Source organism: Bombina bombina, chromosome 4 (genome assembly GCF_027579735.1).
Source record: "Bombina bombina isolate aBomBom1 chromosome 4, aBomBom1.pri, whole genome shotgun sequence".
NCBI lineage: Eukaryota > Metazoa > Chordata > Amphibia > Anura > Bombinatoridae > Bombina > Bombina bombina.
The window spans coordinates 758,213,288-758,226,825 of NC_069502.1; the positions used below are offsets into that span (position 1 = coordinate 758,213,288).

A 13,538-nucleotide genomic window follows, 5' to 3' on the forward strand; every position below is an offset into this window, starting at 1 on the left:
GGTGTATTCATAGGCATTTTGAGGTTTGGGAAACTTTGCCCCTCCTGGTAGGATTGTATATCCCATACGTCACTAGCTCATGGACTCTTGCCAATTACATGAAAGAAATATCTATAGTCTAGAAGTATTTAAAACATGAACTATTACCTTTCTGATTGCAGTACTGTATTATCTTTTTGATGGTACTATATACAAAGAAGTATTACAAATTATATAAGACTACCTTTAGGTTGCATTTATAAGCTGTATTATGACATATAAATATTGCTTAAATCATATGAGATATTGTTGTTTACATTTGATACCATCACCTCTGCAAGCTGTCCCATTTTACAAATGCAAATATACAAATATTCCCTAATCCAAATTGTTATCCGAAATCCAAACTTTTTCCAAGCAGTTTGGATCATTTGTATCTATGTATACTTCACATTATGCTTAATGATCATTGTATACTTGGTAGAATGTGCTAGGGTGGGAAAATTAAAGTAGCCTGAATTATCTTCAACATAGTTCAATGAAGAAAGCTTCAAATTTAACAAGTTATAGATTTTTAATTCTCATTTAAAATTATAATTATTTTACTCTGTATTTATTTTTTATTATGATATTTATTTTTATTATGGTAAAGAGCAAAGAAGATTAAGAACAAAGCGGTTGTGAATGCCAGCCCTACAGAGCGTCTTATTAAAGAGCTAAAGACTGAAAACAACAAGTTGCTGACCCGGCTTGCAGGACTAGGGAATTCTGGGAAAAGAATGGAACAAGAAACAAGTGAGTAAAGTGTAATTACACTGTTCAGTTATGTTACATAGAGACCAGTGTTATAGACACTAGCAAAATAATCATAGCTTCCACCACAGCTAAATTTGATTGTGACCCCTTGAGTTTCCCTTACAGCTACTACTCTTGGCTATAAACCATTACCCTCACTGTAATTTAAACCTAACCCTCTTTAACCACCACCAACACAAGTTAACCCTTACTGCAAATGTCCTCCAATCCCCTACCTCTTCTTAACCCTCCCTCCATAACCCACCACAGCAAAGAGAATTATCCAAACTTCCTAAAATCTATCAACCCTATAAATAAATGGGTTACAAGGGGGTTTGTGATCATTGTAAATGTTAAGCTCATGGTTAAATTGGAGGGAGCAGCAGTAAGGTTTAAGGGGGGTGCAATGAGGGGTGAGGGGTGCAATGGTGTTACTCTGCTCGATTGATAACAAAATAAATAACTGTAAAATGTATACATAACCTGGCAATATTGGAGAAAGTCCAGAAGATATTCTGAGATTTCTAATTTCATATAGATTTAATACCAAACCCTAGAATCTGACAGCTCAGGGCATTATCAGGGAGTATAGTCAATAGAATTTTAGTGAGCCCTGCAAAGATTGAGGTCAAATCTCAGTGGTGCAGTTGAAAGTTATACAAGGTTGCTCTAGACAGTATTACTTATGGCCTTCTGCTCTAGGAAACCAGCTCATATCTAAAGGGAAGGTACCTGGGTAGACCAGTCAACCATATGGCAAAACTCCTTTATTCCATTCTTGTTTTTTAATTATTTATTCTTGATTGGCTGCTTAAATTCCATTTACAATGGTATGCGGCTTTTGAGGAAATTTTGAGGTAAAGGGGCTGATTTACTAATGTGCAGGAGGCCATGATCCGCTGTAGCAGATCATGTCTGCCGCACATCGATAAATGCCGACAGCATACGCTTCTATTGCCACCCCCTGCACATTCACAGCCAATCGGTCGCTAGCAGGGGGTGTCAATCAACCCGATCGTATTCGATCAGGCTGATTGCTGTTTACCACCTCAGAGGTGCTTCATAAATCAACCCCAAAATATCTTCCTTTTTTACATAGAGATGTTCAGGTGATTTTTCTAGTCAAATTTTTAGAACTATGCTGCATCACTTTCAAGTGCTTCAACATTTAATACTAATTACAAATCTTCTGATATATACAGTATTTACAACAAATTGTTTATGAATATTACTATAGTTTAAAACAAGTGATATTTTTTGCTCATAGTAGGCAGGAAGAATGCAGCCAATCATTGGCTGTCGCACATAAGCTGTTCTCTTGCAGTTTCTTAGTTTCTGATTGGCTGTACTTTCTGATTGGCTGTACTGTACTTCATTAGTGAACAGTTTTTGCCTGCAGGAAGAGGTAACTACATTTTATCAACACAAAAACAACACATGCAATAATACAACTATTTATACATTAACAGTTATATTTTTGAAATTGAAGTGATGCATTGCCTTTAAAGATATTAAAATATTAAATTTTTGTACAAAACATATTTTTGTCATTATTATTTACAAAATAACTTTGTACACATAAATACAATGAGTATTATTTGTGGTAGCTTTTTTATTTCACACATTTCATTCAGAAGAACTACGTCGTTTACTGACTGAGAATGAGCTGCGTATCCAGGCAATGCAGATGACTTGGGAACATCAACTGCAGGAGGCCAGAAAGGAATGGGAGCAGCAGTTTGCAGCAATTACACAGGTACATTATGCCTTAATTTAATTTAATAAAAAATATTATTTTGTATTAGTCAATTTGATCAATTTTGACAATAGAAATTAAAAAAAAAAATAATTAACCATCTGATGAATGAAAAAATAAGTTTGTTTATTTGTGCTATCCAATCCTGATAGTATGATTCAAACTGTGATATCTGTTCCTACCAGATTTTTGTATTAATTTTTTTTCCTGGCTTTTATTAACCATAACTTAGGAGTTGACTACTATGACTACTAGGACTTTGGAGTTGAGACTATACCCAGCCTCTTAAACTGCATGCTGATGAAGGCTAAAAAGACCAAAGCAGCTGTCCACCTGTGTGTTTCAAAAAGATAGATAATCCCTTTATTACCCATTTCCCAGTTCTGCATAGCCAACATAGTTATATTAATATACTTTTTACCTCTGTGATTACCTTGTATCTAAGCCTCTGCAGACTGCCCCCTTACCACATGGGTATTTATCTATTATCTATTGACTTTTTAGCCAATTAGTGCTGCGTCCTGCACAACTCCACGGAGAAAGCACAATGGTATCTATATGGCACACATGAATTAGCAGTCTCTTGTGAAAAGCTAAAACAAATGCATGTGATAGGAGGCTGTCTGTAGTGGTTTAGAAACGGGCAGACATTAAGAGGTTTAAATGTAATAAAGTATATTAATATACTAATGTTGGTTGTGCAAAGCTGGAGAAAGGATAGTAAAGGTGTTATCTCTCTTTTTAAACAATAACAATGTTGGTATAGACTGTCCCTTTATGCTACCAAGAGTAGCCTTGGACTGGCATGAGGGAATTTGTGTTTAAAGCACACAGAAAGCAAAAAGCTGAGACATCATGAAGCTCATTTGCATATCCTTATGCCAAATCCCTTGCACCATTGCTGACATTTTCTGTGGAGAGATGTGAAGCGCTATACAATGACCTATTGTGTGCCACTGGTTTTTCACAGAATGAGACTGTATTTTGTCAGTGCTTTTCTGTGGAGGATTGTTAGATTATTCTAGTGTGTTATACAGAGAATCAGTGAGAGACTGACAAAAGGGTACAAATATAGCACTCTATGAACGTTTTATTGGTACAAAAATAGGAAATAAAATATAACTTTTACTAGATCATGTTAAAAACAGGGGATTAACAAACATTTTAAAAAAAGTATAAATTTGGATCCACCACTTATTAACCAGATACTGTCACTGCTGGTTAATAGAGACAAACACCTTTGTTAGGTATATGTAAGTCTCTTGTAAATCAAATGACAAGATTATCTCTTGGCATATTGCTCATGTTAGGTAACAATAATCCTAATTCGAGGTAGGTTCGGATATTGAAAATAAAGGAAAAGATGTGTGGAATATACAGTAACCACTAATAATGGAGGGTATTAGTTAAACGTCTCCGTTAATAATGGAGGGTATTAGTTAAGCGTCTACCAACTATAGTGTGTATATACACCTCAGATTGTCTGTAATTCTCTTCCTCTGATAGAAAGTGGGAAGTCAGATACACATCAAGTAATTACTAAGTACTGCTGCAATAGCGAACACTGGAGTTCCAAAAAATAGTGATTGTATAGAGTTAATGAACTAAAATATTGTGTAATCTTAATGCCTTTTATTGGACATCTCTAATAATTATCTGGATTAGTGTAGATATATACTGTACACCCACCACTATAAGACGTTTGTGGTCTGCTATACTTCTTGTTTTTAGTTATGCCGTGTTGACTTATACTTGAAATTCCTAGAGTGTTAATGTAAGGGGTCAGTTAATAGACTCTCATATAAGATTGCCTCTAGAAATTGTTTTCCACTAGTAATTTTCTGTGTTCGAGGAAACAGACCTCTGAATAACTATTGTGGATGCCACTGATAAATTACAGTGAATTCAACTGTCAAAGGTAAAAGGTCAGATAGACTACTTATGGTTGTCAATTAATATCTTAATAGTTTTGCACTTAGATTTTTTGCGTATAGTTGTAAGGAGTCATATAATAAACTCTGATATTGGGTTACCTATTAATACCGTTAGTGAAATATTGCTACTAAGTATCTATATTCATTAAAATAAATACTGTGCTGCCCACACTACTATGGGGAGTGGGGTATCTAACACACTCCTGATTTTTACCTGTTAATACCGTTAATATCTAACATACTCCTGAATTTTTACCTGTTAATACCGTAAAGACTTGTACTGGATTTTCCTAAAGTATTAGGTAGAGAGTCAGTTACCTTATAGGTACCACTAAAATATTGTGAATTAAGGTAGGTATGACTCTGTTACCAACTTTATTTTATAAATAACTTGAATAATATATATACTAGGCCAAGCCTTGATCAATACCTATATTACCTATGAGTAAGCAAAGTTTGTGGTACACCTGGTGTAGCTCAATCAGCTTAGACTAGATACCGCGAACGCGGCAGCAACTATTTTTATACCATTTTATATTGTCATTTGAATATAGATGGTGGATCAACAAATTAAATTAAAAACAACAATTGGGGAAGAACAGGGGGATGCCACTGACGCGTTTCGCCGTGGTGGCTGTATCAAAGGCCCTTTGATACAGCCACCATGGCGAAACGCGTCAGTGGCGTCCCACTGTTCTTCCCCAATTGTTGTTTTTAATTTAATTTGTTGATCCACCATCTATATTCAAATGACAATATAAAATGGTATAAAAATAGTTGCTGCCGCGTTCGCGGTATCTAGTCTAAGCTGATTGAGCTACACCAGGTGTACCACAAACTTTGCTTACTCATAGGTAATATAGGTATTGATCAAGGCTTGGCCTAGTATATATATTATTCAAGTTATTTATAAAATAAAGTTGGTAACAGAGTCATACCTACCTTAATTCACAATATTTTAGTGGTACCTATAAGGTAACTGACTCTCTACCTAATACTTTAGGAAAATCCAGTACAAGTCTTTACGGTATTAACAGGTAAAAATTCAGGAGTATGTTAGATATTAACGGTATTAACAGGTAAAAATCAGGAGTGTGTTAGACACCCCACTCCCCATAGTAGTGTGGGCAGCACAGTATTTATTTTAATGAATATAGATACTTAGTAGCAATATTTCACTAACGGTATTAATAGGTAACCCAATATCAGAGTTTATTATATGACTCCTTACAACTATACGCAAAAAATCTAAGTGCAAAACTATTAAGATATTAATGGACAACCATAAGTAGTCTATCTGACCTTTTACCTTTGACAGTTGAATTCACTGTAATTTATCAGTGGCATCCACAATAGTTATTCAGAGGTCTGTTTCCTCGAACACAGAAAATTACTAGTGGAAAACAATTTCTAGAGGCAATCTTATATGAGAGTCTATTAACTGACCCCTTACATTAACACTCTAGGAATTTCAAGTATAAGTCAACACGGCATAACTAAAAACAAGAAGTATAGCAGACCACAAACGTCTTATAGTGGTGGGTGTACAGTATATATCTACACTAATCCAGATAATTATTAGAGATGTCCAATAAAAGGCATTAAGATTACACAATATTTTAGTTCATTAACTCTATACAATCACTATTTTTTGGAACTCCAGTGTTCGCTATTGCAGCAGTACTTAGTAATTACTTGATGTGTATCTGACTTCCCACTTTCTATCAGAGGAAGAGAATTACAGACAATCTGAGGTGTATATACACACTATAGTTGGTAGACGCTTAACTAATACCCTCCATTATTAACGGAGACGTTTAACTAATACCCTCCATTATTAGTGGTTACTGTATATTCCACACATCTTTTCCTTTATTTTCAATATCCGAACCTACCTCGAATTAGGATTATTGTTACCTAACATGAGCAATATGCCAAGAGATAATCTTGTCATTTGATTTACAAGAGACTTACATATACCTAACAAAGGTGTTTGTCTCTATTAACCAGCAGTGACAGTATCTGGTTAATAAGTGGTGGATCCAAATTTATACTTTTTTTAAAATGTTTGTTAATCCCCTGTTTTTAACATGATCTAGTAAAAGTTATATTTTATTTCCTATTTTTGTACCAATAAAACGTTCATAGAGTGCTATATTTGTACCCTTTTGTCAGTCTCTCACTGATTCTCTGTATAGTTTGCCCCCAGGTACAAGCACCTACCCCTATTAGATAAATCACATTACAGTATATTAATACCAGTAGGGGAACGTTATAACACATTATTAAGTGAGTAGTGCCATTGTTTCCTTTCCGTGTATTATTATTCTAGTGTGCTAATCAGTGATGCCATTGCCTTCTCTTATTTACACAATATTTATTCAAATGCAGGATTCATTTATTGATGTAGCTTTGCATGATGCAATATACAAAATCAATAAGCACAAAGTAGCGCACCCTCCCCACAAGTGTTAATCATAAAATCATGCAGATAAAAATGATAAACAATAGACAGTGTATAGAAAGTAAAAAAATTAAAAATAGGGTCTGATCAGGTGTTCACACACACCATCCCCAAGTGCTGTAATTGGAGTCTCTTAATGATCCAAAGAGGTGATCCCAAATAATAAGTTTAAGTCAGATAATGCACAGCATTCATAAGGTTGTAACCATAAATCTCAGGTTACCACAAAAGCACAGAAATACACTTCAATGAAGTCGAGTGCAGCTCCTTCAAGAAGGTAAACGAAACAGCTTCAAAACACTAAAAAGAGAAGAAAAAGAAGCACAACGGCGACTCATATTAAGAGTATCATTTAATGTAAATAAAAACCCTGTAATAGACATACACTCACTGGATAAAAGTATTTTAAAAGCACACAGTCATCAAGGAGCAAGCTCCTGCTACCGCCTCTATAGGTCTGGTCCTGTGTTAACAGGGGAGAGAGATAGAGCAAAAGAGAGGGGGGAGAAATAGAGCAAATAAGAGGGGGGAGAGAGAGAGCAAAAGAGAGGGGGGAGAGAGAGCAAAAGAGAGGTGGAGCAAGTGAGAGCACAAAAGAGAGGGGGAGAGAGTGCAAAAGAGAGGGGGAGAGAGAGCAAAAGAGAGGGGGAGAGAGTGCAAAAGAGAGGGAGGGGAGAGAGAGCAAGGCGTGGGACCGTAAGTCATACTTCCTTAATAAAAACATTTAAAAAAAAGTATATAATGTCTCCATACCCTGCAGTTGGTGCTGATACACATTACAAAAAACTCATTGTGGTGCAGGAAAAATGAAATAAGATATCACAAAGGATATTTTATTTTTACTAACAGGACCAGTAAAGCAGCTTTTGGGGCAAGCATTTGAGCATTCTTTAATGACAAGAATAATATATACTTCTGTCCAAACAAATTTCAACAAAACATTGACATACTTGCCAACGTTTGTGACTAGTGATTAGGGACTCAGAAGTTTGTGAGGGTAGTTGCCAGTGGTAGAAATCCTGCCCTGCCACTCTTACAATGTGGGGACCCACAGATAAGAGGGGCCTGCCGCCTGTCCAGCATTTTAGGGCTGGTGGGCAGCTGCAGGGCCGCATCACCAGCTGGTGACCTTTTGCAGGGAGCAGAGGGATGCTATGGAGCATTTTTGCGAGGCCGCTCCCCTGCAGGCCAGGAAGCTGGGGTGGGGGAGGCCTTAGAGGTACCTGTGCACACAGGGCTTGTTACAAGGCTGCTCCGCTGCAGACCGGGCGGCCAGGGGTGAGGGGCCTCAGAGTAACTTGTTCACATAGCGCATCTTACAAGGTTGCTCTGCTGCAGGCCACACATAGGGGAGTTATGGGCTGGGGGGGCTAAGAAAAATTCTGGGGACAGCGGTGGGCAGGGGGGTCACAGATGGATAGTGGGTGGGATCATGAGCATGTTTGGTTGGCCCTTGGGCTGTTTGTGGTTATGTCTGAGCTGTTTATGGAAGGGGCCAAAGGAGATTCTGCAAATAGGGAAATATGACTGTCAGAGGGACAGCAAAATAAAGCTCAGAATTAGGGACCTCTCAAATAGTGACAGTTGTGAAGTCTGCAAGTCTGCAATTATAAGTGCTACAGATCTACATACAGAAATAATATACATTAGATTTAGACAGTTAGTACATTAATGAGTCCTCTGCAGAGAAGAGTAGCTCTTTTTGTTTTGTAGATGAGAGGATGTGAAGGAGCAGAAGAAAGTCACAAACACCCCACTGGAGTTCCACAATCTGGCCTCAAGCCAAGCTTGTGTTTGGACAATAGTCTCCTTAAGCTTTTTTTAATTGTTCAATTTAAATATTATTCATAACTTTATTTTTTATTATTCATTACTTTATATTTTTTTATTATTCATATCTTTATTTTTTATTATTCATTACTTTATTTTTTTTTATTATTCATTATTTTTTTTTATTATTCATTACTTTATTTTTTTTTATTATTCATTACTTTATTTTTTTTTATTATTCATTACTTTATTTTTTTTTATTATTCATTACTTTATTTACTTTTTATTAATCATCACTTTATTTGTTATCAATAACCCCAAGGGGTCACTTCTATAAGGTATCATGAATGGTCTTATCACATCATAGAATCCAGCTGTGCTAGCCATGTAGTAGAGCAATAATATTTTATATTACATTATTACTAAAGGATGTTTATCTGTGGCTCTACAAATCTTTTTTTGTCCTTGAGAAAAATATTTCTAACCTTATACCTGTTTGAAATAATATAAGAAGTGAAATACTTAATTACCAATTCCCCAGTTTTGCATAACCAACACAGTTATAATTATACACGTTTTACCTCTGTAATTGCCTTGTATCTAAGCCTCAGCAGACTGACCCCTTATTTCAGATCTTTTGACAGACTTGCATTTTAGCCAATCAGAGTTGACTCCATGGTAAATTCACGTGCATGAGCTCAATGTTATCTATATGAAACATGTGAACTAATGCCCTCTAGTGGTGAAAACTATCAAAATGCATTTAGATTAGAGGCGGCCTTCAAGGTCTAAGAAATAAGCATATGAACCTCCTAGGTTTAGCTTTCAACTAAGAATACCAAGAGAACAAAGCAAAATTGGTGCTAAAAGTAAATTGGAAAGTTGTTTATAATTGCATGCCCTATTTGAATCATGAAAGTTTTTTTGGCCTTGACTGTCCCTTTAAAGTTATAATTTCAAACAGATGCATAAATTCATTATATTCACACATGTTAATAAACACGCTGACAATGTTATTGTAGGAAGGTAGGAGGAAATATTGAATCTGAAAAATTCAATATACATATTTTATGCAAAAATAAACATAATTTGAGTCCTTGATGTTCACCCTTGTTATTTAATAAAGATATACAATTTATCTGCCAGGAAAGACGTATGATGAAGACTTACCCTTACCTCCTAAATATTAACGAGGATCCCCAGCTTTCTGGAGTGTTAAAACATTTTATTCAAGATGGTATGTAAAGTTAAGCTTATTATCATGTTTATTAAATATAATTAAAAAGGACAAGCAAAGGTTATTTCCTAAAATATATTCCAAATTATTTAATGTCACTTAAAGAAACATGAAACTGAATTTTTTTTTCTTAAAGTGATAATAAAGTCAAAATTAAATTTCAAGATTTTGATATGCAATTTTAAACAACTTTCCAAATGACTTCTGTTATCAAATTTGCTCATGGTATCTTTTGTTGAGGGAGAAACCATGCACTACTGGGAGCTAGCTGAATATATCTGGTAAGCCAATGACAAGAGGTATATATTTGCAGCCACCAATCAGCAGCTACCTTGTAGTAGAGCATTGCTGATGCTAAACATACTGTAAATACATGCTGTTTGGCAAAGGATACCAAGAGAACAAGCAAATTAGCCAATAGAAGTAGAGTTGTTTAAAATTGCATGCTCTCTCTAAGGGCCAGATGATCTAAACTTCGCCAGATCAGATGTGGTTTTTCAGGCTGACCCTCGCAGGGGCTGCCCTGGTGTATTTATCGTAAATAAGGCTCAGTCCCTGCAAGTGGCAAGATATCTCCTATATAAAGTAATGGAGCTCGCTGGAGAGGGACACTGCTCTGTAAAGCGACATTAGCAGTGAGCAGGGGGCGCACTTTATAAATTAAATCCTATAGCCAATATAAATCACATTACGCTGCTTTCTGCATATAGCATCTTACAATTGCCTACATTTTTTAAATGCATGTATTTTTCTATTAGTGTTATAAGTAGTTTGAGTGTTTTGAGAAAAGTTTGGCACCATTTAGTTTGTAAGAAAAAACTGTGAGATCTGCAGTGCAAAAATCTTTACAGAATTATGCTGGGATTAGAGAGACAATTTCAGATATGCCCATGGAACACCCATTTAAAAAAACAAAAAAACAATTACGCTTGTATTTTGACCTTTAAGTACGAATTTGTAAGTTATTTTTGCACATCCAGTTTACTTAAATTACAATTACACTGTGCATAGTTATAACGCTTTATTCCTGTGTAATTTACATACAAATTTATGCTTTTGATAAAATACGATTTTCGGTGAAGATTTTTTTTTACAACTTTTGATGCAACTTAAAGTGAAAGTAAAACCTACCATTGTACAAACGGTAGGATTTACTATTGAAACAAATAAAGGGCAATTTCATTCATGAAGTATAAGATACTTCATGTAGAAAACATAATTTATGTAAGAACTTACCTGATAAATTCATTTCTTTCATATTAGCAAGAGTCCATGAGCTAGTGACGTATGGGATATACATTCCTACCAGGAGGGGCAAAGTTTCCCAAACCTCAAAATGCCTACAAATACACCCCTCACCACACCCACAAATCAGTTTAATGAATAGCCAAGAAGTGGGGTGATAAGAAAAAAGTGCGAAAGCATAAAAAATAAGGAATTGGAATAATTGTGCTTTATACAAAAAAATCATAACCACCACAAAAAGGGGTGGGCCTCATGGACTCTTGCTAATATGAAAGAAATGAATTTATCAGGTAAGTTCTTACATAAATTATGTTTTCTTTCATGTAATTAGCAAGAGTCCATGAGATAGTGACGTATGGGATAATGACTATCTTTCCACGCAAGAGTCACTAGAGAGGGAGGGATAAAATAAAGACAGCCAATTCTGCTGAAAAATAATCCACACCCAAAATAATTTAAATTTTATAATGAAAAAAACTGAAAATATAAGCAGAAGATTCAAACTGAAACAGCTGCCTGAAGTACTTTTCTACCAAAAACAGCTTCAGAAGAAGAAAACACATCAAAATGGTAGAATTTAGTAAAAGTATGCAAAGAAGACCAAGTTGCTGCTTTGCAAATCTGATCAACCGAAGCTTCATTCCTAAACGCCCAGGAAGTAGAAACTGACCTAGTAGAATGAGCTGTAATCCTTTGAGGCGGAGTTTTACCCGACTCGACATAAGCATGATGAATTAAATATTTCAACCAAGATGCCAAAGAAATGGCAGAGGCCTTCTGACCTTTCCTGGAACCGGAAAAGATAACAAATAGACTAGAAGTCTTTCGGAAAGTCTTAGTAGCTTCAACATAATATTTCAAAGCTCTAACTACATCCAAAGAATGCAATGATTTCTCCTTAGAATTCTTAGGATTAGGACATAATGAAGGAACCACAATTTCTCTACTAATGTTGTTGGAATTCACAACCTTAGGTAAAAATTCAAAAGAAGTTTGCAACACGCCTTATCCTGGTAAAAAATCAGAAAAGGAGATTCACAAGAAAGAGCAGATAATTCAGAAACTCTTCTGGCAGAAGAGATGGCCAAAAGGAACAAAACTTTCCAAGAAAGTAATTTAATGTCCAATGAATGCATAGGTTCAAACGGAGGAGCTTGAAGAGCCCTCAGAACCAAATTCAAACTCCAAGGAGGAGAAATTGACTTAATAACAGGTTTTATACGAACCAAAGCGTGTACAAAACAATGAATATCAGGAAGATTAGCAATCTTTCTGTGAAAAAGAACAGAAAGAGCAGAGATTTGTCCTTTCAAGGAATTTGCAGACAAACCTTTATCCAAAAGATCCTGAAGAAACTGTAAAATTCTCGGAATTCTAAAAGAATACCAGGAAAAATGATGAGAAAGACACCAAGAAATATAAGTCTTCCAGACTCTATAATATATCTCCCTAGATACAGATTTACGAGCCTGTAACATAGTATTAATCACAGAGTCAGAGAAACCTCTTTGACTAAGAATCAAGCGTTCAATCTCCATACCTTTAAATTTAAGGATTTGAGATCCTGATGGAAAAAAGGACCTTGCGACAGAAGGTCTGGTCTTAACGGAAGAGTCCACGGTTGGCAAGAAGCCATCCGGACAAGATCCACATACCAAAACCTGTGAGGCCATGCTGGAGCTACCAGCAGAACAAACAAGCATTCCTTCAGAATCTTGGAGATCACTCTTGGAAGAACTAGAGGCGGAAAGATATAGGCAGGATGATACTTCCAAGGAAGTGACAATGCATCCACTGCTTCCGCTGGATCTGGACAGATACCTGGGAAGTTTCTTGTTCAGATGAGAGGCCATCAGATCTATTTCTGGAAGTCCCCACATTTGAACAATCTGAAGAAATACCTCTGGGTGAAGAGACCATTCGCCCGGATGCAACGTTTGGCGACTGAGATAATCCGCTTCCCAATTGTCTATGCCTGGGATATGGACCGCAGAAACTAGACAGGAGCTGGATTCCGCCCAAACCAGAATTCGAGATACTTCTTTCATAGCTAGAGGACTGTGAGTCCCTCCTTGATGATTGATGTATGCCACAGATGTGACATTGTCTGTCTGAAAACAAATGAACGATTCTCTCTTTAGAAGAGGCCAAGACTGAAGAGCTCTGAAAATTGCACGGAGTTCCAAAATATTGATCGGTAATCTCACCTCCTGAGATTCCCAAACCCCTTGTGCCGTCAGAGACCCCCACACAGCTCCCCAACCTGTAAGACTTGCATCTGTTGAAATTACAGTCCAGGTAGGAAGAACAAAAGAAGCCCCCTGAACTAAACAATGGTGATCTGTCCACCACGTCAGA

General features: G+C 36.2%; 1 protein-coding gene across 1 annotated transcript in view; it reads left to right on the top strand.

Annotated features, from left to right (window-relative positions):
- Positions 1 to 13,538, top strand: part of LOC128657825 (kinesin-like protein KIF28P) — a 109,653-nt gene that overhangs the window by 37,588 nt on the left and 58,527 nt on the right. The window contains exons 9-11 of the mRNA XM_053712245.1: positions 632 to 774; positions 2,412 to 2,530; positions 9,845 to 9,935. Of these exons, the coding sequence (XP_053568220.1) occupies positions 632 to 774; positions 2,412 to 2,530; positions 9,845 to 9,935 (353 nt within the window). The remainder of the gene's footprint in view (positions 1 to 631; positions 775 to 2,411; positions 2,531 to 9,844; positions 9,936 to 13,538) is intronic.